The sequence below is a fragment of the Chaetodon trifascialis genome, chromosome 1, assembly GCF_039877785.1.
Source record: "Chaetodon trifascialis isolate fChaTrf1 chromosome 1, fChaTrf1.hap1, whole genome shotgun sequence".
Taxonomy (NCBI): domain Eukaryota; kingdom Metazoa; phylum Chordata; class Actinopteri; order Chaetodontiformes; family Chaetodontidae; genus Chaetodon; species Chaetodon trifascialis.
The window spans coordinates 11,018,438-11,046,365 of NC_092056.1; the positions used below are offsets into that span (position 1 = coordinate 11,018,438).

General features: G+C 42.4%; 1 protein-coding gene across 1 annotated transcript in view; it reads left to right on the plus strand.

Annotated features, from left to right (window-relative positions):
- Window positions 1-27,928, plus strand: part of gpc5a (glypican 5a) — a 126,466-nt gene that overhangs the window by 25,357 nt on the left and 73,181 nt on the right. Inside the window, exons 3-6 of the mRNA XM_070964692.1 lie at window positions 71-531; window positions 624-857; window positions 1,666-1,802; window positions 1,944-2,069. Of these exons, the coding sequence (XP_070820793.1) occupies window positions 71-531; window positions 624-857; window positions 1,666-1,802; window positions 1,944-2,069 (958 nt within the window). The remainder of the gene's footprint in view (window positions 1-70; window positions 532-623; window positions 858-1,665; window positions 1,803-1,943; window positions 2,070-27,928) is intronic.

Sequence of the window (27,928 nt, forward strand, 5' to 3'; positions counted from 1 at the left end):
GAGCGTGTGTTGAATTGTGCTGCAGCCCCTCTCTAACCCTCTGTGTTTCGATCTGCTGTCCACCCTGCAGACACCTTTGAAGTCCTGATGAGGCAGGCGGAGAATCACACTAATGTCGTCCTCCAGGAGTCGTACCGGAACATGGCTGATCAGGCCATGGGCCCTGTGCGGGAACTCTTCACTGATATTGGTCTCTTCCTGCTCGGGTCTGAGCTCAACGTTGATGACTTAGTACAGCGATTCTTTGACGGCCTCTTCCCGCTGGTCTACAATCACCTCATCAACCCAGGCCTCAGCGATATATCACCGGGCTACGCGGAGTGCGTGAGGTCGTCCAGCCGCGACGTGAGACCGTTTGGTGGGACGCCCGGCCTCCTGGCTGATCAAATCACTCGCTCTGGGGTCTCCGGGAAGCTTCTACTTCAGGCGCTGCACCTCGGCATCGAGGTCATCAATACCACAGACCACTTACAGCTGAGCCGCGAGTGCAGACGGGCCCTGCTCAAGATGCATTACTGTCCTCACTGTCAGGTATGGGTGCATGTCTTTGAAGTGAGTTTATCGATCTGAATTAATGAAAGGCTTCTCCAGCATCTCTGATCCCAAAGTAATTTGCTTCACAGGGCTTCACCCAGTCTAAGCCCTGCATGGGTTACTGCCTCAACGTGATGCGGGGCTGTTTGGCGAGCATGGCAGAGATTGACACCCACTGGAGGGAGTTCGTTCGCTCGCTTGAGGGCCTGTCGGCACGGATCCACGGACCTCAGGATTTTGAGCAAGTGCTTCTGGGAGTTCACACGATGCTCCACGATGCTGTCGAACATGCTCAGAAAAACGGACCCCGCCTCTCAGCGCAGGTCAGGTCATATTTGAGGAGATTTGGTATTTTTCAGGGTGGTAGGCTTCAGGCTGTGTGGGAGGTGAAAACCAGTATCACCAGTAAATCTGAAATGCTTTATCCTTTATCTGCCCTTCTTCCACTTACCCTCTCAGTGAGTCCTGCAGAGATTTTTATTCTGAGTTACACTGCTATTCCAGCTGTTGGCTCCATGTCAGATAGGTATGTGGAGTGGAGACGGAAGATAAATTGCTTGCAATTGCTCGCACCACACACAGCAGGTTAGTCAGACCAGAGCAGGCCATAACTCTCCAGAAATACATCCATGTGGGGAGCTCCAAGGCGTCACAACCTTAATGGTTTAACTGCCAGGCAGAGAAGCATTCAAGTCAGCAGAGTGTCAGCAGCCGACCTTGGACTCATTTACTCAAACTACAAAGTCTTTATCAATAAAACAGAAAATTCAGAAAACTCCAACCATAAAGTATTAACCTGAAACTTTCTGTCTATATGTATGTCATTTGTTATGAAGTGAATTCCTCAGAAAGTGCTTGAACTGCAGTCTTTCCTGTTCTGATGGAGACACCACATCTCCATCTAGTGGATGTCCAGTGTCACTGCTGCTTGATCATATGCGCATGCAGTACTTTCAGAAATGGGAGATGACAGGCTTGGCTGCACTAATGGCTTTAGTATAAACAGCTGTCAGTCAGACATCTAAAATAAGGCTTATTTGTCATGCACCAGTACAGTTTAACAAGATTTAAAATGCATGTTTCTCTCTCAGTGTTTAGACTTAAATTTGTGTCTGTCTCACTGGGTAATAGGTGCACAAACTGTGTGGCCCACCGAGCAGGAAGCCTGCACAGTCAGTCAGCATCCAGCACAGCAGCAGCAGCAAAGAATCCATCCCTCTTAAAGCTGTTGTCAGAGCGTTAGGGGACTCGCTCGCTGTCAGGAGAAGGTGAGTCGGTGAAATATGATAAAAGTGTGCATGGAAAGAAAAGTCATTTTCTCACTTGAGTTCATTAAATCTGCGTTTAATATGTAGATCGCTTTGCTAAAAGTTGATTATCTGTGTGCCTGCATGTGGCCTCTTTTCCAGGGACTTTCTGAACAGTCTACGTCTCTACCGTACGTACTACGGTGGCCTGGCGGATCAGCTGTGTGTGAGTGAGCTGGCGTCTGGTGACGGGCTGTCCTGCTGGAATGGAACCAGCATTGTAAAAAGGTTGGTTTTAAAGAGGTCAATAATACAGATGGGTGACAAATGCAGTAAATCCACCATCCAGTGGCTTAATAAGGTAAGGAGCCACCACAAGCCTCCAAACAGCCTCAGTGCTTCTTTGGAAAGATTCTCAAGGTCTCTGAAACTCTGTTGGAGGGACGAACAGCATGACCTCTCGTAATGCTGCTGAACACATTCATAATCTCCCACAGGTCAGCTCGGTTCAGATCTGGTGACTTTGAAAGCCGTAGCAAATGATTCAGCTCGACTCCTCTTGCTTTGTATTGAAGCGTCTACATCTGTTAATTTAATTTGTCTCCCATCTGTTTAGACTGATATGGTGTCAATATTCTTCACTGATTAATTTATGGTGCCACCGGTTCATATCCCTGTAACAACATGCAGATGCACGCACACACACATACCCACTCTTTGATATAACTGCATTGCCTCTCCTATTTTAAGAATTCAGGTATTTTATTTCACATGTAGGGTCAACACAGCAATGCAGTGCTTTGACAATGCAACCCCTTCTTTATAAACAGAATTCAAACATCTGTTTCAGGCTACAGGCAATATACTGCATCTCTGTTGCTTCAGGAGTAGAGATGATCTTTTGCATGTGCAGTTCATGAATTGACTAGCAAACACTGAAGCGTATGAGAAATCATCCTTTCACTTCCCTCCATTCAAAACATTTAGCTTATTGTTACTTGTGAATATTTGACCTTCACTCTGGATCTGAGGAGGATGTGATGAGTAATCTGCTGCGGGAGGAAAGTTTCTCTGTGCGGACCTTGAACCTGAGTTGAAGACGTGTACGTAGGAGCATGATTTTGTGACATTGTGACTAGTCTGGAAGCCAGTCGTGGTCTTATATGCCGCTTATATGCTTGAACATACGCTGTGGGTGAACTTTTCAGTGAAGTCATAGACGTGTGCCCTCCAGCATTGTTGTAATCAGGGTTGTATTAGGATGTGGAATTACTGTAAGTCTACATCTCTTTTAGTTTCTTAGTTATTGCATTAAACAAATGTTGATGTGGCAGAGATCTGGTTTCTGGTTCACTGTAACTAAATCCTGGTTCTTTGGGTCCAGACCTATCTGGAACTTTAACTTCTTGAAAACCTCCACATATTCTGCTGGCAGACAGACGTGCAAATAAACTAGCTAACAAGGGGGAAAAACCAACCTTGGCAGAGGACCTTTGAACAACCCTGTAACACTTTCAACCCGACACAAGTCTGAATTGAATGCGGCCAGATTAAAATAGAGGCTGCAACAGCAGAAAGTTAAACATGCACAGAGAGGGAGAGAGAGATACTCCTCTTGTACCGGCAAAGATCAGTCTAATAAATGAATTATCGCAGGCATTATCTCTTAAAAGAAACAAAGAAACATGTTGTTCTACTGTAAGTTACTGAGGAGATTCTTCTCTGCTCAGATCGATCTATGAAAACACACACAGTATATGTCCATCGCTCATTCATGCTAGCTGCATGCTCATTTTGAGTGCTATAAAACTAGCACCAGAAAGTCGACTCTCAGATGAAGTTAAATGATGTGAAAACGTATCCATGAGAAGTGGATTTGCTGTGAGAAGTGGAGCAGAGTGCCCCTTCATGCTCATGATGGTCGTTAACTAAAGCTTCAACAGCAAGTTTGAAAATCCATCCTATGTGTGAAAACAGTATTCCTTCATCTCTCTCTCTCTCTCTGTCTCTCTGTCTCTCTCTCTCTCTCTCTCTCTCTGTCTCTCTCTCTCTCTCTCTGTCTCTCTGTCTCTCTCTCTCTCTCTCTCTCTCCTGTCACTTTAACAGCTAGATGAAGCCACCAGTGTTATGTTCTCCATGTCTGAAAAGGGCTTTAGTTTGCATGAAGTTACAGGTTTTCTCACTGCATGACCCTGGCATGAGTAGACTATTTGTGCAGAATTTGACCACGGTCTAATACACACACACACACACACACACACACACACACACACACATGCTCATATACTGTATATACAGTAACCCTGCCATACAAACAAGCTGACACCGATGTAGAATTATTCTATGAACTGATAGTGCTCACAGACATAGATCTCGGATATGAATGGTTATGAACTGGAGCAGACAAACTGGCCTCTTTCATGGTATCTGTCAGCAGCCTTGTCTCCATTACATCACAGCTCTCCATCTTACCCGCGCTGTCATCACTCAAGGACCCCCTCATATATTCTCAGTCTGTGGTTGTTCCTCCTAACTGTCAGCAGCTGTCAGCACTGTAGAAATGGCAAGTGGGCCCGTTTTTCAAACTATGGTGAGGTTGGAGTTGCCAGTTTGGGTTAGACGGTCCATTGTAAAGGAATGACAGCCTAGTTGAGATTGTTTCACAGCAGCTGTGTGAAGGTAAGAAAGACGGAGAGGGGGGTGGGATGGGGAGGGAGATGGGGTCTTTGACAGCCATTTTAGCATCTCTGAGTGTCAAGGTTAGGTTTTTTTCTGGTATTGTCAATTTACTTGTTTTATCTTTTGTTATTTTCCAGCATAAAGCTTCAAGTTTCCATTACAAAGGAGGCAGCCGTCTCTGACAATAGAGATGTATCTTATGTGCAGGAGAAAGAGGCAGGCCAGCAGGCTGCAAAATGTTGATCATTTCTGCCGGCAGCCTCCCAGAAATGTTTATGGTCTGTGGGGCCTCGCTCAGCTCTTTAACCCTCCTTCCTCTTTTCCTCATTCACACTTCTTGATAGGGACTCATTCACCTCAGGTTCCCTTGCAGGCTTTCATTTTGATTCGGCCATTATTAAAAAAAATAGAGGAGGAAAGCTGAGGAATTGAGAGACATTAAGTTTCTGGGGAGACACGTCTGAGGAGACTATCGAGCCGAGTCCCTGCAGCTGAGCGGGCTTCCTGCAGATCTACAGCCCTGTGCTGCTTTCTATTAGCCTAGAACCATAGATGAGTGGCTGGGAGTCAACACAAGCTGAGACAGAAGCAATAAATAACCTCCTGCCTACGGGTCATAACCCAACATCCACTGAGAGAGAGGGGAATAAAACTCGCTGCCGGATGGTGGCTGATTTACAGAAGCTTATCGAGGCCTCAGAGACCTTAAACGATTGGTTCAGTTGCTCTCTGTGCGTGTCTGAAGCTGCACATTTGAATGTGTGCGGATGGCTTTTATAACAGCTCTTTGTGCGTGCTGACGCAGATTTAAAGAAGTAGTGAGTTGCTCAAGAGCTTTGTCTTGTTTAATAAACTGGGACGAGCACAAAAAAAACATGACACAGGAGCTGGAGATTTGAGGGAGATTTAATGCACGTCCCCATCTGGGTCCCTGGTAAACAAAAAGATAAAGAACAATCCGATAAGATCATAGAGGAAGAACACAAGCAGCTTTCATCTCAATGTCTTTGTGAATGTAGATGATGGGGTCCTGCTTCAGGGGAGATTTGATAAACATGTTCTTTCTCTCTGTCTCCATCTCCTGGTTTAGTCCCTCGCACTGGGAGAAAAATCCAAAAGACTGGACATTAAATTTTCTGATTGGTATTATGGGTTATTAGCAGTTTTGTCATCTTTTGTGACAGAAAATGTCACCTGAAATAATCCCACAACAAGTCTCTGTATTGCGCTGAAGCAATGTGCAGGCTGCTGAGGTATTACTGTGCTCCCAGCAAGAATACAAAATGATATGCTAAATAACAGAAAAAAAGAAGATTCAATTCGCAATACCTGCACAACAAATCACATCAGATATTTTTGCTGTTTTGCTCCAGGATGTCATAACAAGATTTGTGCATAGTGGGGCTGGATGTGACACCTCAATGCTATTTTGATCAGAGATGTGTCTGTTAAATCCCAAAAGTTGGTGTCTAATGCCTTATCAGAGTTGCATACTTATTATTTCCTGTTTTAAAGCTACATTTTGCCAAATTTAGAGAGATATCGAGATGTGTGACTGCTTATATTGACACAACAAACCAACAGCAAACCACCCATTACCACAATTATCATCTTTTGTTTTGTTTGTTAGATTTTTGGGGAAATATCCGCCTCTGTAGCTGCTAAACGCTCCGCCGTGTTCACCAGCTAGTCGCTAACTGTGTCTGTCTGCCGTTTGGTGCTGAGCGGGTCGTGCACAGTGGGATTTTCGAGCTTTTTAAGCTGGAAACAACTGTCTGCTGTGGCTAAAAACAACACCGGTGAGAGTGGACAAAGACATTAAAGTTGCAGGCCACAAAATCAATTAGCTTAAAGATGCTAAAAGGCTTTGTTGAGCTGAGGGGGAATGCAGAGGTGATCTGTGGGTTCATCTTTACGAGCAACTCCTTTCACATTTAAGTGCAAATGTTGATTAGAGATGCTTTAAATTAGAAATATTTGTCTGAAAACATGTTTATTTTTTCAGAATAAGGTCCTGAAATAAGTTTTTCTTAGAAGAACCAGAGCTTGGGGAAGATATTGGCACTAGTATCAAAAAAAATTGAATTCATACCCAGCCAGGTACTGGTATGAAGGTTTGGGGGGATCCTTGTGCCCTTACGTTCGTCACACTTTAAGGCCGATTAAAAAGTTGTGATTTATGTCACTGGACAGCAAGGGAGAAAAAAAACAGTGAAACCTCCCTCAAACTGTAGAAGTGACGGTGGACATCTTTGGTTGGAGACATTGGCCCCCGTCTGGGCAGAAAGGTTAAAACATTCCCACATGCCTTCTCCATCTGTCATGGATACACACACACTGAAGGAATGTCAGGTTGCCATGAGCTGCCCCCTCTTTATAAACACACACACACACACACACACACACACACACACACACACACACACACACACACACACACACACACACACACACACACCCCGTCGACTTTGTCGGTGGAATAGCCTGAAAAAGACAAAATTGCAGTAGTGGAGAGATTACAGGGATCCTCATTCCTTTTCATTTGATGCATCTTTATCTCTTAATTCAGTTTAACACCTGATCTTCAGATGGATATATGAGCGTGTGCAAGATACAAAATCTCTTCTGGATTGGATTTTAATATAAAGAAATCATCTTTTCCCATTTTCCCTGCCAATGGGGGACAACAACCAGGAGTTATAGCAATGTTAAAAAGCCACAGCCTCAACAAGTATGAAAGCTGGATGTTTTATTCATGATTACCTCCTGAGGTGTAGTCTGACTTTAATTTATCCCCACCAGCAGTCTGTCTCATGGCTGCCAACACGCACCAGGTGTTTTGTGGTGTGTTTATATTTTCAAAGAGCCTTTTTCTAATTGAGTACAACATTTTTTTTTAGTTTTACGATAATAAGGCAGCTGACCTTGCATGCTGTTGAAATTTAACACGGAGGGACGAGTGCTGCGGGATGAAGGCTACAGCGTGCATCGGAGAGATGCTTGAAGACAGGCGGGCAGATATGAGTGTGGCCTTTCGTGTAGAAGGCCACCCTTCATGCTGGAGTGGCTGTCTGAGTGCCGACCTTTGACCTCTCCTGTGTCTCTTTGCTGCCCGGTTAATCCTGCAGAGGTTAATCACATGGTAATAGGAGTCGTAGTGCGGGCCTCTCCTCCATGTGTGGCCAGCTGGCAGAGGAAAGGACTCTGTTGACGTCTACGCCGCTATCTGTTCTACTCTGCTCCGTTCTGTTCCTCACGCCACCCCTTCGTCATTTGCCTCGTTCGTCATTTGTCTCATTTTCTCTTCCGTCCGCCCAGATAGACATGAAGCTCAGGTGATTTGCCTTGGCTTAACTGAAATGACAGCTTTTAAGCTCTGCTAATAGGAATCCACTGAAGAAGCATCAAGAGCTTAGGTTATCCCAGCCCGCTCCGGGAACACACTTCTTCATTTGAGGGTTGTTTGAGTCTCACTGCAAAATCCACGCGGCGTTCCCGTCAGCGGACGGCATGTGTGGAATAATAAAATGTAGCTCTGCGCTTCTTTTTCAGCTTGTGACCCCTTAGAATGAAGCAACGGCCGTCTGTGGACCGCTCATCACAGGTTGCACGTGTCTCCATGTTGTTCGTCAAGGAACATTTTCTGTCAAAAATTGATTTCTGTGAAGAACTTTTAGTAAAATTATGTTGTAATTTAGAAGAAAAAAAGCAAAGATTCAAGGATAAAAACATATTAATGTTGCAGAAATCTGTTTTTATCTTTCCCGTGCTGTAAATCATCCTGCTGAGATCTACTCTGTGACCCCTTGCAAGGGTCCAGAGCCCAAGGTTGGAAACCACTGAAATATAACATATTTAAATATATGATTAACTCAGTATAATCAACTCTAATGTCCTGTTTTGGTCACAAACAAACAAACTTGATATTGTTTAATTAAATTCAAGCTTCATGAGCTTTTGCAAATTTATAACAATTGTTAATAATTTCATTTGAATTTCTGTTATTGCAGTTTTAAGTTATTAACATTATTAACCCTTTCTGGGGTCTAATCAGCAGCATAATTATTGATATGTTCCCCATATAAAACATGAAATGTTTCCTTATTACTGATTTAACGATTGCTTTATTGTTATTTTTATAATTTGTCACCTTCACTGAATGTGTAAGCCCAGTTTATGGCAAAGGAAAATGTTAACTTCAATTTTTTTCTATACATTGAGTTTTACTAAGCTCAGAGTAAAAGAAAAGATGTTTAAAGGTAGAAAATTGGCTTTTTGAATTATTATTTTGACACATACAACAGGGAGGGTCTGTGGGTTCTCAGACAATGAGCAGGTGGTGCCACTTTAAACAATTTATGTCAAACTACATGTACATATAGCAGAGAACTCTCCATTTACTGCCTCAAATCAACACAGGGTCACAGCTGGTTGTTCAGTGCACATATAAAGGCTCACTCTTGGTCCATTAATAAACCTGCTGGCAAAGCTACGGCGTCCCATTCAGTGAAATGAGTGTGGTCATTGCAGTAATAAATCCAAATGTTTGTCCTACAGGCCTGTTTTAGTGCTGTTGTCGCTTTTTTTGCCCAGCAGGTGGAGCTCTGCACTTGGGGTTACACACACACACACACATAAACACACACACACCCCAGAAACATGCCAGCTTGCTGATCCCTCCACTGCTCCCCCGCATCAGTTTTGATGATGTATGCCGCGGAGTGGCGGTTCTTATCCATGTTGTCCCTGACAGTGACAGACAGAGAAGTGATAAACAGACACACAGCCGAACATCAAGTCTCACCGTCTCCTCCGGCATTCGTTTGCAGTGATGAACTGACCTAATTTTGAACGGAAAGGAATAACCTTTTAAACATGCACTGTCAAATATATTATGCATAGCTGTCCTCTTAGTCACTCTCATGCGAGAAAGTAAGAGAGTTGTTTCTCTTCATCCCAAAGAAAAAAAACCAGCTTGAAATAAATGTGGTGTAGAATCCCCAGTAGCTCAAAGGCTACCACCAGTTCCTAAAGTTGACTACAAATAAAGCTGTGGTTTTTTCTTTTCCTGTCCAGGAAATTACTGTCTTGTCGTAGGACTCGAGCTCTCAACACTGACCATAATTGTTTTGTTTTTGACTCATTCTAAGTCTTAATCTTTTGGGTGAAAACGCAAGAAAGTCACAAAATTGACACATCCAAAAATTAAACAAAAGAGAGCAGGAGAGAGAGATGGGTGGGCTGATTGGACAGCTTTGATTGAGAGAGAGAGAGAGAGAGGAGGGAAAGATGAGAGGCAGAGGAAGAGGAGAGGGGACGTTCTTGAAGAGCTCCTCTCTGTTGCGACAGCTGGCTACTGCAGATAACCACAAAACCACTGGAGCACTTGAGGTCTGGGTGCTGCATGGCTAGAGTTCCACTCCAACATGACCTTATATCCTGCCTGGGTTTAGACACAGGGGCTCGGTCAGAGTACCACATCCTGACGATTATCCCAAGTGACAGAATCAAGAACTCTGTCTGGCTGACTAAATTGAGTTCATAAGTCCCTCTTGTATGCGCGTATAGATGTGTGCGTGCGTGCACGTGCCTCAGTCTGCTTTAGCCCCCCTTCCCCCTTCTCAAATTATGCATGATTGCTCTGGCCAGATAAATTTTCAATCTAGCTCTCTGGAAAAGAGAGATTTTATTTATTTGCACTCAGATATTATCCCTGATGTTGCTACAGTAACTGCCAGCGAGCTCACTGTGCAGACAGTAAATTCTGAGCTGGCTGGTTGCAGGTGGTGGATGTATGTGCGTGTCTATCTAGTCCTATTCATTTTTCAGTGAGTCCAGTCCCCTTTGCTTCTCGAGCGCCGATTCCTCCCCCACCCCTCCGCCGCCACAAGTTGGACGCCTGCCTCCAGCATCTGGAGCAGATTGTGACCCTGCAGTGTGCCAGGTAGCAGGACATTAACAGCCAAGGCCTTATTGTCCACTGATGAGCTGTCAGAGCACACACCCTCACCCCTGTGTGTGATATCAGCCTGCCTCTGTCTACCGGCGAGCACGCACACCCGGTCCCCGCGGAGCACTCTTCCTCTTTACCTCAGGTATAAATCAGAGGCCGCCGAAAAACGGGGAATTGGAAAAAATGTCAAGTTAATGCTCATAAAGAGGGAGCAGAGGTAGCGCGTCTTTGGCGAGAAAACCCTCTGTGTGAGCAGGATCTATTGGTTTCGCCGTGAAAGACTTAAAGAATTGGAGGTGCTGACAAGAAAAAGTCCCGTCTCGTGATTGAATCACAAGGACGCAGCTATATTGTTTTGATAAGGAAAGCTGTTTCTCACAGTTCTTTGCAGGAATAGTTCTGCACTACAGACCAGTAAACAATAGACGAGAGTAATTTCAGTAATGGACATCTACAATAAAGCTCCTGGTATTTCTCTTTTTTGTTTGGTAACGTGTGTGGAGAGTTGGTAGTGCATTCCCCCGAAGTATTTTTCTCTGTCAGTGAGACAATCATAATGTTGGAGAATAAAAACTCAGTGCCTAATGTTGAATTCAACACTTTCCTGCAGTAGCTCTAAGCATGTCTGCACATGAATGAGAGTTGTGTGCCATCTTATCAAGGACGCTTTATTTCACATCGACTTTATGGCTACATGTGGACCATATCCATGTTGAGTTCTGCTCCAGAACAGACTTAATTTCTCTCTCGCAGGAGTGGGGCTGGAAACAAAAGCTCTCATATCTTTGTATCATTGTCTTGGTTTATCTCGCGGCTGCAGGCTTTTGACAATGCGTGTGGTACCTTCTGTTACTTTGATTTTCCACTCATTTGTTAACTAAACATGCTTCCCATTTACCGCCACAAAGTGAAAAATGTAGTAGTCATTAAGTATTCATTACCTGTGCAATTTGTTTCTTCTTCATGCACTTTTAGCCTGGAGAATATTCTGAATGCGTAGGTAGCTCACATTTGGAATATTGACAGTTTTGGAGGGCAACCTTAGTGCTGTTCAGTGTTTTATTATTTATTACATAAAAAAAGAAAGTTACAGCAAGTGAATCTTCCCTTTATCTTTAAAATATTCTTATCAAAAAATGCATGTCAGTCGTTTGAGGTCTGTTTTGTCTTTATCAGGGACTTTGTACCTGCAGAAGACTCAGCACCTCTTTAGAAGTGAAAACCTACCTTTTAGCTCCTGACCTAAGCTGAGAGCTAGGTGTGAATATGCTCTCATTAATCTCACCTCCCGCAGTAAAAGGTCTGAGTCTGGAGGCTCCCCGAGAATTAATCTAAATAGCTCTTTCATTTCTCTGACGTAAACACGAATGTCTCCAAGAACAATGTGGCACACTGCGGGACACCCTGAGACCAGACTTTGCTCCTCTTATCATTGTCCCTGTAATGTTGTCCTGCAGTTTCTATGGAAACCATGCCGGCCTTATTAAAAAAAAAAAAAAGTTTCACCTTCTCCGAGTCTGCCCTTTACCTGACAGCCAAGATAAACGAGCAGGGTCCTGGGAGGAAGGCAACACAAACATGCATCTCTGCTCAGTGGCCCGTGCTCATTGGCTCTCTGCTGGAAGCCCTTATTTACCTTAATGCCGGGAGGTGGTGGGAATGAGGGAGGCTTGAGGAGTGTGAGAGGGAGTTTGTGTGTGAGGCAGAGGGAGGGATTTGTGATTACTCACAATACCTCCCATCAACAACCTTGAACCATGCTGTAATAAAAAGAAGAAAAGGAAGCAAACAACTCGTTCTGGCCCCCATAATGCACGTGGGCCAGATGATGTCATATGTCACCTTCAGCTAATGAAGGTGATGATGACATGCATGAGTGCCGCATACGTTCACCATCTGCTCGGTTCCACCGCGTTGGAGCTGCTCCCCACAATGCTGCAGAGAGGAGTCGAGGCACGTCTGTACCACAGTGCGAGCGTCCCTCGACGCGTGTGAAAGACCGCCGCCTGCATCCCGATGACTCGCCGCAAGTTTAATCATACCTTCACGCCACAAGATGCTAAAGCCTCTGAGACCACTCTCTCTATACCACCTGAGCAACCAGTGTCTGCAGATATGACAGTGGTCACCAGAAGACCAATGATAGTGTAACGTTAGAGCAACATCTCACAGTACAGTTAGTAGCCACACCCATGCTAACATTGCTACGCTAAATGATGTTTTAAGTTGTCTGGCTCGTTTCTTTACATAAATCTGTATTACAATAGCTTTTTATCTGTTTCCCTTTGTTTTAACTAAAAGAGGCCAAATATTAGGATGAAAGACTCCATAAGATACACACATATTTTAGGATATCAGCGTTAATAAGTAAAGAGAAACAAGACCATAACAAAAATGAGTCTAAAGATGTATATACTATAATCTCCAGTGTCTAAAATCTATACGTGTTTTGTAGCATCATGTGTTTTGATTCATCTCCACTGGAGATTTGGGTTCTTGCAGGAAAACTAGGAACACTGAACATTTTACAATTTATGATGTGACATATTTAAAGAAATACGAGTTGGTTTCAATTAAGGAGAGCAGTGTTTTAAACAGACCGGAGTGAAGCTGTATGTGAAACAAGGCTGCGATAGGCAAGTGTGTTCATAATCGATTAATCTGCTGATTGTGCTCTTGATGCATTAGAGTTTAAAATGTAAATCCCCTTTACCCAATGCAAGAGCTCGGTGTGAAATATTCAAATTGCCAGCCTAAAATTCAAATATATTTAGCCAATGAAGCCCAAAGAAGCTGCAAATCTTCACATTTTAAAAGCAGAACTAGAGTAGAGAATCTTTTTCTGACTTATTGATTACTAATCAGCCTTAATGTGAATTGTAATTTCAGACTTTGTGTATCATAGATTTTAATAATCATCCCAAACCAAAGAATCATTTCCGGTTCATGTTCAGTGGGTCACCTCACTGATAAAACGTCGACTAATTCCAATGATTGATGAAGCAGGTTTGGTGTTAAATACCTGCGTTAAAAATGTAACTTTTAATCACAGCTGGTTGTCAGATTGGTTTGTCATGTCGGACCTTGTGTGTTTTTTTTTAGTTTGTCGTGTACACCTTTTGTCACACATCATGTTAGAGCTGAAAAAATAAATCAATTAAATGATGAGTCACAGCAATCAATCATCATCATCAGCATCAATGATCAATTAATCATAAGTACATTTTTTCTGTGGTTTTATTATTTTTAATCAAAAAGCAAAGAGAAATTGTGATTATCTTTTGTTTGTCTCAATCCTCTCTGGTATTGAATGGAATATTTGGGTTTTGGACGCTTGGTTGGACTAAACGACACACTATTGTAATTGTTAGTTACAACTGGTGTTGTTTTTGGCGGCCTGTTTTAGTTTTAGTCTTAGTCTAGTCTTTGTGTCAAGCTGTCATTTTGGTTTTTATTAGTTTTAGTCACGTTCATTCTCTTTTTAGTCTAGTCAAGTTTCAGTCGACTAAAAGTCTGAGCATTTTAGTCTTATTTTAGTCAGAATTATCCGTGACTACTTTAGTTTTAATCGATGAAAACTGATGACATTGTAGTCTAGTTCAGTCAATGAAAATCGTATTTTAGTCTCTTTTTAGTAATGCAATTCTATTTAACCCAGTCAATATAGTATAGGTACCTCATAGTATAGACGAAACCAAAGTTTTCTTTTAGTCAAACCCATTTCACAAGTCAAACAAGGTTGTCTTATTATTATATTGTTAGCTTATAGACTCAAGAATACATCCATTCCAGACATGAAGACGCTCTGATTTGAATTTACAACATACTTATTTTACCAAGCAAAGCCGGCTGGCCGGCCATCGGTCCCGTTCTCTTAGTCAGCTGTCTGTTGTTAACGCTGCATCTTCTAAATAACGCCGTGAGTGGGGATTGAGGAAGTGAAGTCGCTGCGATTGCGCAGTGCGACCTGATGCAGCCGCTGAAGTGAAACACAGGAAACAGAAATACTGCAAACTAAACGAAAATGAAGAGACATTTTAGCAGAGTTTTTATTTTATAAACCACATTTAGTAATCATTCATTTATTCGTCAACAATATTGCATTGTTTATTTAATTCTAGTTATTGTCACATGACCAGCATTTACCTTGCGTCTCGTCTCGTTTTCGTCACATGATAAAGGTTCGTTGACGACGATATTTAGTCATTATTTTTGTTAAGGAAAACAACACTAGTTACAACCCTGCATAATTTGCTGGTAGCAGTAGAAATGACTGAGCACCACTTGTTCTGGCTTGGCAGTGGGTTTCCTTTTTATTTTTCCCTATTCATCAGTGTATATTATAAACGAGTACATTTCTTTGCTATATTCTTTTTGTCAAACAGTCCAACGAAACAGAACTCGCAAGGGATGTTTTACAAACACCTGCAGGCGATGCTTGTTCTTTATTCTTGCAGTCATTTTGTTCGGCGCTGGTGTTTATACATGAGTGAGAGTTGTCTTTAGCATTGATTACGTTTGGAAGAGAAAGCCTCTTTGTTGTAGATGCAGGTTATGAAAGCTTTGATTGACAGTCGCTTGACTCTGGCTGTCGAGTGGAGTGTAAAAAAGGGAGCGTTGGTGGCTGAAGATGATCTTCAGATAACATCAGATGACCTTTGAGAGCAGCTGAAACTATCAGTCTCCACGGGGATACTCTCCTCTTCTTGTCATGTCTTGACACTTTTTTCCTCTCTCTCTCCTCCTTTGCTGTCTCCCTCTCTGTTTCTCTCTCTGTCTGGGGAGTGGACTTTCTGTGAGCCTGGCAGCCTAGGTATCTGATCCCGAAGTAATTTACTGGTAGCGATAAGGAAGTGGTGCCCACAGCCTTTCATTATAGTCCTTTCTGACAGGGCAATCTGAATCCCACAGAGACTAAATTGCAGGAAAATTTTGACTCCAGATAGAAGGGAAATGTTGTTAAACAAATTCAACAAAGGTAGATTGAGTGGAAAAACAATTGCAGGTGACTGCTGCTTTAATTTTTAGTGACGTGCTTATTCAGTTGACTTTGGGAGTGGAAATAACAGCAGTGACAGCGATGGCAGCAGCGGAAAAGTAAAGAGTTGAGTGGTCTGCTTTCTCCTTTGTTAACGAGACGGCTGAGACCTTGACTGCTGCAAAGAACGAGTGCTGATTTGCTTATTTGTGTAGAATTTTGTTGCTGATTGTAAAGCACAGTTTGTGTTTAGGAGAAAAGACAAAGAGACTTTGACTTGCCTTTGCCCATGTGATCTCACATCAGCTTATATGTGGATAATATATACAGTATATATGTGTGTGTGTGTGTGTGTGTGTGTGTGTGTGTATGTGTGTGCCCAGTTTGGCCCAGCAGAGCTTTTTTTTTTCCTCTCAGGCAGGCAGACAGGCCAGGCAGACCAGGGTCATTGCCTCAGGGGTATCTTAGAGAAATGCTTCTCTGCTGTGGGCGAGAAGAAATATGAAAGAGACCCTAAATCAAGACACAGAGCCCCATGAATCATGTCAGCAGCTGAGCTGAAGAAGAGAGATGAGACCATCTGTAGCAGCATATGAATGGCTAACTGACTCACAGTGCTGTTGACACAAGCTGAAGAAGTGTGAAGAGGTTGAGAAGATTAGCGCCGCTGCTCGCTGCATAGCCTGGAAACCTGCTTCAGTCAAAGACGAGCAAAACCAAATACGCTGCACGCTCCATTCGTCACTCTGACGTTTTACAGAATTGCACAGGCAACGTTTTTTTTTTGTTATAAAATGAGATAAATTCTCATTACAACACTTCTGTAACACCTAACTTCATGCTTTGGGAATCGCTTGGTAGCTTCTTCCTGAAGTTTCTTCCCCCCCCCTCTTTTTAAAGGCTTTTTCAGTGTGTTGAGTGAGCACTTACAGATGCCAAGATGCTGCACAGAGTGATTTAGAAAGTCTTTGAGCCCACGGCTGTGACACCTTTCAGTGGCATGCGAAATGTGATTGTTTACTGCGGTACGGGGTGCGTTTTTGACATAATTTTTGAGGTTTTTGTCTGGAGCTTAAAAGATTAGTCGATTAAACGCTTAGTCGATCAACAGGAAATTAATCTGCAACTGTTTTGCCAATGGATGAATCATGTTAGCTTTTCAGGCAAAAAATGTCAAACATTTGTTTCAGCTTCTTGAGTGTGCGAATGTGGAGCTTTCCTTCGTCACATTCGTCATGAAACTGTTGGTCGATACAAAACAAGCCATCTGAATATGTCACCTTGAATTTTGGGAAATTTTAATGGTGATTTTTTACAGCGTGTTGTTGTAGCCATTGTCTGCTGTGACCCCTCTGACTAGTATCTCCTTTCTTTGAGTGGGGGTTAATAACATTAACTAATGAAATCTAATATTTTCTAATCTGAATTGAGGGTCTAAGTAGTTGAGGCTGTTTATTCAGCTTTTGGGCTGAATAAACAAAAAAAGGACTGACTGATTTGATGTCCACTGACATATTTCTGTTGTTCATTCCTACACTGGAAGTTATTTAGAGAAATTTAATTGGATAAGCAAACAAAGCGGGTTGATGTAAATACCAAATAATTGATTAATTATGTGGGACCCAAAGTAATGTGGGGCATATTAATGGACACAGGACACCACCCCTCATTTTCGTGTATTATTTTTCTTGTTTGGAGATATTATTACTTGTTGCACTCCATCCATCCACCCATTGTCTATACCCGACTATCCCTTTCGGGGTTGCAGGGGGGGCTGGAGCCTATCCCAGCTGTCATTGGGCGAAAGGCAGGGTACATCCTGAACCGGTCGCCAGTCGATTGCGGGGCACTTGCACTCATAATGTGTAATATTCTAGTAGGTGAATTAATGGTCACAGTGAGTGAAGCTCACATAGGCACTTTGGGGCAGCTTGGGGGTCTTTTGGTTAAGATGCCACAGGGCACATGAGTTATTCACCAGACCTAAACAACCTGCAAAATGCAGTCACGTTATGTTGATGTGCTTGTGTTACTGTATTTCCAGGTGAGCCATAGTGATGCAAAAATATACAAAAATAGTGATGCAGATGTGGAATGCATGTGTAAGAGTTACAGACTATTGGTAATGCAAATAGGAGATTTATGTTTTGCAAGTTAAATGAAACAGTGTCGTGTGGAACAGAGCTAATGAGGAGCTCAGTAGTCTAACCACCTGTTGTCTCGTAGAAAACAGGTTGTGTGAGTGTTATAGTGTAAACAGACATTTCAGAATCAGCTTTATCGGCCTAGTGTGTGTGCACATACAAGGAATTTGACCCCAGTTTGAACATTGCACTCACTGAACATGCATTTTATGTTTTGTGCAAGTTCAAAAATGGATGTGAATAACTATAGCACCAGGCAGTCAGTACACCTAAACAGCCTGCAAAATGCACTCACACATTATGTTGATGTGCTCGTGTTCATGTATTTCCAGAAGCAGAGAACGTAATTAAAGGAATTATTTTAGACTTGCATGCCTGGGAGTCCCTTTGTGACCAAGTGTGTAACAATTACAACACTTAATCATACAGTATCTTTGGACTCCATACTTTGACTCCTAGCAGCATAGGAGTGTCACATGGGTGGTCCTCTCGTATTAACTTAATCTGAAACAAGTAATATTGTAAAAGTTCTGTTATAATTAAATTTACACTTCGGGTCAAGCTTGTAGAATTAGAATTAATTGTCACTCTGAAGCAAATGATTTTGCCCTCCAAAGTGAAATAACAGTCAAGGCATTGTTTTGACATTTAAATTACACTGACACTACAGTGTCGTAAAAGAACCTTGTGGCAGCGGTAAATTAGTCTCTTTGAGAATGGACTGAATCTTAATCGCTGTTCCCAGCGGTGAGGGCATGTTGTTAAAGCACGGTAGCAGGACAGATGATAATCACGAAACTTCACGGCCAACCCAGGGACTTGTTATTTTAAAAAATGACGAAATAAATTAACCCATCAAACCGCTGGCATGAAGTGGTATTTCTGAACGTGTAGGCAGTTTCGAGCTCATAAAGCGGAGGTATTGTTAAGTGCTTCATATAATGTAACTGAGAAGTTGTGGTGCAGGATAAAGCACAATCTCTTTCCGATAGATTATGATGAGCTTCACTGAGTGTGCAGAGCAGGCCTGTTTGTATACGGCTGACAGTGGGAAGATGAATTACTTTCCCCCCTCAAGTCTATAATCAACAAGGAAGCATATCATAGTTTGTGCTAATAAGGATCAGCCCAATTTGTGCTCTTTAAATGAATAAACATGTAGCTTTAATCTTACTTTGTAAAATGGTGCGAAACAGCACAGGCTGTTTGTTGATGTTTTGTTGAATATGCTAATACTAAATTAGCTCCAAAAGCTCATGCATCAACGTTTTCTTCCTCTTTTTTTTTTTTTTTTGGTGACTGCGCTTGTTTGTTTACTGTACGCACATCACTTCTCACCCCTCTTTAAATGAATAGATGTGTTGTTTAAAGAGGATGAATGTGCTGCGGCTGTGAGCACAGCATCCAGAAGGCTGCCTTTTGTTGAATATTTCCTTCAGTGCAAAAGCAAGTTAAAACAAGGAGCCACACCTGAGGGGAAAGCATAGTGACTGCATCAAACAGAGGGAGATTGAGAGGAAGGCGCAATTGTGGTGGACGGTGCGGCAGCAATAGATGTCTGCAGGGCCGTCCGAGCGGTGAGGGGTACGGTTTTGCAGTTGCATTGTTCTCATGTGATCGGCCGTGCAGAGACGAGTGTGGGGAGATACCGCGTGGAAACACAAACACAGATAAGCCCATCAGAGGATGAAAGGAGAGACTCAACAGTATGCGATCATTCACCTATAAAATTGACTGAGACAGCAGTTTGACTGTCTCTCAAGACAGATTTGTGATATGACATGCAAGTAAAATGTGAAACAATGCTGTTCTAATTTATCTCTTTCGCTCCAACATTCACTTTGTTTTCAGCCTGTTAACAGCCCTCTAATAAATCCTACGTCCTGAAGGTTATAATGAGGGCTGCTGTGGTAAATAAAACCCATCTCAGCACCGCTATCACGGCTATGAGGGCCATGATGGATGTATGGACGTCTCAGTCTGTATGTCGGAAAAACAATCTCTGTTCAAACAGTGCTTATGGTCTTGATTTTAGATGTTTAGAGTATATGAAAACAGCAAAGCTGACTGATGTGTTTAGACTGAAAGCTGCTTCATGAAGCCAACAGTTTGACTCATAATCAGCGGTTTGTGAGTTTTAGGTCGGTTCATCTTAACAGAAACTACAATTTTACGGCTGTGTTTACGACAACCGCTGATGTACAACCTGTTCACGCCATGAGAAAACAACAGTTTGTTGTGTAGTGTTAGTCCTTGTATTACAAGATCCGTCAGCCATTTTCTAGCAGGTTTCAGTGTCGTGTTTGAAATTCTGTCAGTGGGGCTGCCCTTTTGTTTACATTTGGATTACAGACTGTGCCTTAAGCAATATTTACCAGAGCAGAAAATCATCTAGATCCAACTTGGACAGTTTTTCCTGCCTCCTGCTTTGAATTTGTACACGTGTCAACATCACCAGACTCCTGGGCTGCCTCTGAATGCGTGTTTTTTTTTTTCTTTCTTTTAACACTTTCTCAAAATCGTGGGATGCTTTTTTACTTCCAGCGTAGCACGAGTGAGTGATGACTCAATGGTCGCTCCATACAGCTGTCTCAAAGTCGAAACACAGAGCAAAATGAGCGATCTTAGAATGTGAAGTAAAAATTGTGACAGGGAGCCCAGACTCAGTGCAGTAACAGGTGATGTGATGTGAAGTGCTGCAGTATGTGCATTCATGCCCAGGGGGAGCTACATATATGCTACGTCAGATTTGGCAAGGTGGCTTAACAGTGGTTACGCAGGTTTACCTGCTCATAATGTTCAGTTTCTGTTGAAACTAAAATTCAACTGAGCTGCTGCACCACATGGTTTGTTTCACAGAGCCTTCTAGGAAGTTCATGGACAGTGCTTGTAAAAGGGCAGGCGCTTTGAAAAAATGCTTGTCAAGTGGATGGATGAACCACATGATGTAATCGAGTCTTCAGTGCTGTTTTTTCCTCTTCTTTCAATTAAGAAATACTCTCCAATCCTGACAGAACTGATGCTATAGCAGCATATATGTGCTCCTGTTTAGGAGCCGCCACTGTTGTTATTGAGCTAATAGTCGCTTCTTAAATCACGCCTGCTGATTGGTCTGAAGCACTGTGTTGTCAAAATCTCAGAGCTTCAAGCCTGGCAAGGTGGATTCTCAGCTATTAATCCTCCATAGGGGAAGTTTGGGAGAGGGAATGTTCCCTGACTGGGAATCGAACCCAGGCCGCGGTGGTGAATCCTAACCACTAGACCACCATGGTCAAACTTCTACTGCTGCAATTGTATCATGTTACTCATTCACAGTAAGTGTCCTTATTATTTTGTCCACCCTATTCATATCAGTGAGGGAGGATGTAATATACGAAACATCTCCTTTTGAATGTATCATGCATATTAATAACCAATATAAAATTCACAGAGGACTGATATTAGAACAAAACAACATTTCCACCCACTCTTTGCAGAGGTTGCCTCTCTGCCGCTGCACTTGTTTGCCCCCCATTGATGACTGTCATTCTTTTAAATTCGGTGAATGCGACTCACTCTCACTGGTGTTTTGTAGCTGTCACTCACCTCGGAGCTTTGGAGAGCCAGCGGGAGGTTTATGAGCTTCTTTACCATCAGCAGCAGTTTTTTCACTTTGGCCCATTCAGCCGCTGTTAGGCTGAGTGAAAAGAAGAATGGGGCTGAGAACAAATATCCACAAACAGCTTCACTGGGGTGATTAGACTGTTGGTATTTTGGTCCCCTCTGCAAATGTGTTGTTTACTGCTGCGGATCTGTTTTCTCAGAGGTGTAGTGACGGCGTGGTGGATCACAGTGTCTGTGGCAGGAGAAACAGCAGATGTGGCGACTTATTCCTGCCAGCTGTGGTGAAATAATCAGAGATGTGAGGACGAAAAAGCCTCCACATGGTACATCCTGGAGCTTTAAACTGGGCCTTGGTGGCGTCTCTGTGGGACCTTGAATTAGTGCGGCGCATCACATCCTGCATGCGGAGCAGTGCTTATTCAGTATAACCCTCATCTCAGGTCTCAGGACAGGTCTGGTTTTTCTCAGCTGTATTATAATACAAAACTGTCGCGAGCTTATACTGATGTAAGGGACAGGGGCAGACCTCATTCTGTGGAACAGTGCATTCAAAAGTTCAGCTGAAGCTAATACCAGACATCAGAATTAGACAGATCACGTGGATGTCCTCCAACGCTGTATTTTCTTCTAGTATGAAATTACATCCTGGAAAGTGTTTCCTCGCTGAGCCGTGGCAAAGGAAGACTTCCCGGTAGTTGGATGTTTTCTTTTATTTCAAGTACGCAAGATCCGCAATAAACCTACACATCGAGCAGGATACGTACCCATGTGACCTGGATAACTTCAGATCTAACTAATGCACATCTGTGTCCTCATCATCATGTACTGTAGGTGTGAAGACTTTCACAGACGTCGCATCTACAGTAGTATAAAAAGAAATGAAAAATTACCTGATTTTTTTTTTTCAAGCTGAGAACACATATCAGCACCTTTTAAGTTGATATAGTGAACTCGTTTGCCAGCAGTTGCTTATTTAGACATCTTGCAGTTTGGAGCAACATTATCTCTCATTTGAAGTCACGTTTGTGGCCACCTGATGGATGTGAGTTCAATATTCGCTTTCCTTTAACTCTGGATTTGTAGATTTTGCAGAACAGCTGCCTGAACCTGACAATCCAACTCTGAGAGTGATGCGAATGAACCAAAACAGTAAAATTGTGATTTGGACATCAAAACAATGAGCTGAAACTCAAAAAGCTCTATGAAGTTGAGGCAAGCTGCAGATTCTGGTGATGATTCTCTGTAGGTTCATCACTACTAGCCACTCCTTTCATGTTGTCACATTGTTTTCATGTTGTCATTGATTGATATTATGAAATCTAGAAAATGAAATCTAAATATATTGATTGCAGCTTCTTTAAGGGAGCTAAAGCCTCATTTTAGATTTGGCTGAACTTTTCTGGGTGTGGGGTGCTGTATATTTCATACAGTGCAGTCACGTTGGCATAGCATCTCTTCATGGCCCGAGAGCAGGAATGATGATGGCGACCAGTAACTCTCTCAACATACATAAGGCAAGAGAGCAAGATAAACTTGAAAACATCTGAAGCTAATCCTTTAAGGAGTTCCTGCTTTTCTTATCGCTCCCAAGGTTTCTTCCATTCATATTTTTCCCCATTATCTTTACACTTTTTTAGTTTGTGCTTGCTTGAGGGCGGCTGTTCTAATCACTACTTTGTTAAAGGGCCTTATGTGACTGTGATTTAACATTTGAGCTGGATTTATGCTCGATGCCTATGGCCAAGGTTTTAATTTATGGTTGAGTGACGGATTTCTCTTCTTTCTATCACAGCAAGAGCACGAAATAGATGTTGCCGTGTACATGTTAATGTATCACGAGTACCTTTATTTACTTGTAATGGATTATTTTTACATTGTGGTGCTAGTTCATTATTCCTTTTTTTTTTTTTTAAATTTGTCCCGTGATGGGGAAATTCCAGTTCACAGCAGCACCAATAAAGTGGATAGAATAGTATAACAAGTGCATGCAAGTTAAACACAACAAGTATATACAAAAGGGAGGGATAAAAAGAAAACGAAAAACGTCATCGTTACAAAAATTAAAAATAGTATTTACAGACTGTTATGTACCGGTAGTATTGCACAGATTATTTCGCAGGTTATTGCACAGATTATTGCACAGATTATTGCACAGATTACTTGGAGCAGTTTTTGTTGTGCAGTCTGGCTGCTGCAGGAAGGAATGACCTGCAATACTGCTCTTTCACACACTTTGGATGTAGCATCCTGTCACTGATGGAGCTCCTCAGTGTGGTGAGTATGTGTTGGAGGGGATGGGAGTCATTGACTGTCATGGAGGACAGCTTGGCTGTCATCCTCCTCTCCCCCACCTCCTCCACCAGTTCCAGGGGGCATCACAGGACAGAGCTGGCCTTCCTGATGAGTTTGTCCAGCCTCTTCCTGTCAGCTGCTGTGATGCTGCTCCCCCAGCAGACTACTCCATAGAACAAGGCAGAGGCCACAACAGAGTCATAGAAGGTCTTCAGGAGTGCCCCCCCCGCACCCCAAAAGACCTCAGCCTCCTGAGCAGATAGAGTCTGCTCTGTCCTTTGTTATAAAATGCAGTGCTGTTATGAGTCCAGTCCAGTTTGTTGTTCAGACCCAGGTACTTATAAGATACCATCTCAATGTCCCTTCCCTGGATGTTCACTGGTGATGGGGGAGAGTGCGGGCGCTGATGGAAGTCCACAACCAGCTCCTTGGTTTTTCCAGCATTAATCAGGAGGTGGTTCTGCTGGCACCAGTCCACTAAGTCCTGGATGAGTCCTCTGTATGACCTATCGTCCAACAATTAAAAATAAAAAACTGGTGAAAATAAGAACAATAAGCCACTGCCAACATGGGATTAAAAGGGTACGGATCTGCGGGGTATTACCTCTGTGTATCTTAAATGGCTGTGGAAATTATGGGCTTCCTGCTGCTCATACCTTTGAAAGTAAAGGACTGATAATTTACAGACAGTGAGGGTTGCAGCACTGCTGAGCATTGCATGGACAAATTACATGATAATATCCCGCCTAAATATCAGAGCACAAGTGTGGCGCAGCAATCTATTTGTGTTCCTTTGGCTCCTCTGCTGGGCTGCATAGATGCCTTGTTATGAAACAGCATGAGAGGAAGTCCAATCATTGCTTAAGTGTTTACTTTAAACCTGACATCCTCGCTGCCTCCACTATTTGATAGCCAGGGAATAAGGGTGTTGCTCAAGGCTTGTTGATTTGTTTATGCATGTTTACAGAACTCCTCATAAATTCCTAATCATCCTCCTAGAGTTCTTTCTTGAGGTCTCCGTGAAGCAGGTGTTGAAATTTGGACAAGCTCGGTCAATAGATGAAGATGGCGAAGACGACTAAGCCTCTTACGTTTTGTGCCAGAGAGGGAAAATGTTTTTCATCAGTGATGATTTTGATAATCTGCACTGGATTGAGACCAAGGAATCAGTGCATGAAATACTGCGGGATATTTATTTGTGCTCTGCAGTCACATAAAACTTGAAGACAGATGGAAATGATACAGTGCTCGTGCATTGTAAAGAAAATACAGCAGAATATTATTTTCAGCAGGAACATGTTGATCACTGATATCATAAAAGCCCTAATGAATCTTTTATTGTCTGCCCTGCTCTTACCACATCTGTTTAATTCTGAATGTTATCGCCCTTATGGGGCATTAAGATCTTTAAAAATTCCCTCTTTTGGTGACCATCTGCTTTTATGGGGCCATTGTCCCTCCTAGATAGCCAACTTTTCCATTTGTCCTTATTACCTTCCATAAAACTCAAATATTTAAGAGGTGTTATAAAAGTTCCATTGCCATTTGAGGACTTCTGATATCTATTTGGCATTAACAGCGTGCATGATGCAGTAGCTCATATGCACACAGTGCCACTTAGCTTTGCAGGGAAATTATCAGCACAATATAACACGCTTTTTATAACCCTAATAATGGGTTTCTGTGAATGGGAGGTGGGTGTCATTTTGGTCATCAGTGTTAAGAGAGGTGCGGCGCCATATGCTGCCACTTGTTTATGTAAATGTGTTTAAAAGGTTGGAGGAATGCTGTTTATATACGGTTTCTACACGAAGAGTTTAGTTGGTGCTATAAAGGTGAGGATGGTGCACAGGGGACATCACGGCGACAACAACAACAGTGCCGGAGACAGTAAAGCTGAACTTGCAGCAGCCGGTGCTCATTTAGCTGCTGATGGATATTAGCTTTGTTTTTCCACACTTGCACCATTTGAAATGGAATTATTGAAATCTGTCATTGACTTTCATATCACCGACTGTTAACACTAAAGTGTGCTCGTGGCACGGTGTTACTGAGAGAAGTGGCGAAAAAAAAAAAAAAAAAAAAAATCATGTCTTGACTTCAGCACAGTGCCCACCAGCTCACACCGAGCTCCTCTTGCGCAGGGATCTTGGTGCTCTGTGCCGTCAAAGAGCGTCTGTTGTAATTTCCCCAAGCAGTGTGCATTGTAAAAAACATGAATGAATAAACAAACAAACACCAAGTTAGCAAAGTGCCCCTCTTAAGCTGTTGTGTCACTGGTAAGGAGACCGAATGGGCACATAAACCTGAAGTCAGAAACACTTGAAGTGAAGTCAAGTGAGAAACTCAAAGCATAAAACATGTAATATTTGATTCATGTGGACACACTGATATCAAATAGTCCCACTATATCTTCAAAATATGTTTATATGCAACAACTTTGCTTTGCCATATATGTTTTAGTGGAAGCACAGTGTAAATCTCAATGACAGCCTTCTTCCCAGGAAGATTCAAGATCAATATACTTTATTTGTTCCCATGGGGAACTTTGTTTTGGACACTGCATTGCAGTTACACAATAAATTAGCAAATAAACAGCACGTAGTAACAACCCTATGAGAGTACACACACATCATAAACCCACCGATCTCAGAAAAAAGACATTAGCAGACACAGTTTGACATTTTTATGCTGTTGAGAATTCATGGGGAGGAGGTGGAGGTGGGCATTTTGATGCACACGTGCTTAAACACTGGAGGCTGACATCCCATGTGCAGGATTGGACTAGTAAAAGACTTTTAAACAAAGCACGGTTAGGGAAGCGTTTTTGTTGAATATTGAAAAACTCAGTGCATCCTGTTTCCTGACCTTGATATTTCCCCAACCTTATTCCAGGGCTCTTCCGCAGAGCCTTCCATGTTGCACCACCATGTTGCAGTCTGCAACGGCTAGATGCCACTAACTCCATTCACTGGACCTTAAAATCATAACATTTTCTTGTCATTTTGATTAGAAAATGCAATAAAAATACATGTAGCATTATGTTTCCTGATTGGTGCTTGGAAGGATGTGACATCACCTTTTCCCAGCTGGACCGCGCCCACTTCAAATCAGTGAAAAGAGCCCAGGGAAAAAAGCACAAACACAGAAATCTCTGAGAGAAAATAACTAAAATTGTCCAACTTTGGGACAACGTTTTTGCTTATTTAAGACTGCATTTCTCACGGTAAGAAGCAGAATTAGAAAATAGGTTTTCTGGGCCTTAAAAACCTTAAAAAAAAAGAAAAAAAACATCAAATATGCCATTTTGAATGTTGTTGCTGGAACAAAAAAGTTAAATGAAATGAAATCATTGACTAAATTCTATTGGCTAAAAAGATACAAACTACAAGCACAATCCCACTCAGCATAAGCATTAGTAAATTAGATATAAATGTGTTATTTTCCCATACTTTTGTGTCCCCATCAGGATGTAGTTGGTAAGCATCTCCAGCTGACAGTGCCATTATCATATGCTCCCATTATGCAGTCTGCTTTGATGTTGGCAATCTTTCCTCATTTCCTCAAAATGGTGTTTTCTTCACAGCCATTAGACTGCACTTACACATTATTTCTTTTATGTTTCTCACTTTGTGTACTTAATCTGTCTCTGCATAAGTCCCAACATGTCAGAACAACAGTGTAAGTACGGATTCCTGACACAGAATGCCCATTACCCACCGACGAACTACCAGACCATATTAATTACCGCTGCCACCTTGCTCAAACAGCTCTGTCTGGCTAATTCCATAGTCTCTTCCTGGCACAAGTCAATTCAACTTCAAGGCTCAGGGCTTCCTAGTAATTGGAACAAACATGGCAGTAGTGATGTTTGGAGCTAAATCTTTGCCAGAGGCACTGTTGACTGCTGTTGTATTATCCTCTTTGTCACAGCTCTCAGTAAAGGTACACAGTTCTAGATACACATACCGGCAAACCTTGTAATCCTGATTATAATAATCCTTTATGAAAATACCTTATTACAACCTGTCTGCCAAAGTTTTGTCAGTCAATTACTTTATCTGATTCCGAATTTGTGCTCACGTTCCACACAGATTGCTGTGACTTGTGCAGACATTGTGGAATATAAACATACACTTATTTACTGCAGGGGGTGTTGCAGTCTTGATGTATTATTCAATTACAGTGTTGCAGAGTTAATATCCTTATTACCATGTTAACTCTGGGTTATTGTACCAAACAGATGTTTGTTTGAAGCACAGCCCTCATGTTGATTTTACACATTAAACTGCATATGTTCCATCGTCTTGCCTGAAGTGTTTTCTGTCCTTTTGAGCTTTAAGTGAACTGGCTGCTTTGAAGTGGCGGACTCTCCCAGATCCTCTCTGCGCTCGGCAATGAGCCAGAAGGACTTTTGTTTCCTCAATGACAACTTGAAGGCAGGTATTGCCTTCTAGCCTACTAACTGCAGGCATGCTTTGTTTCTCACTCAGCCATC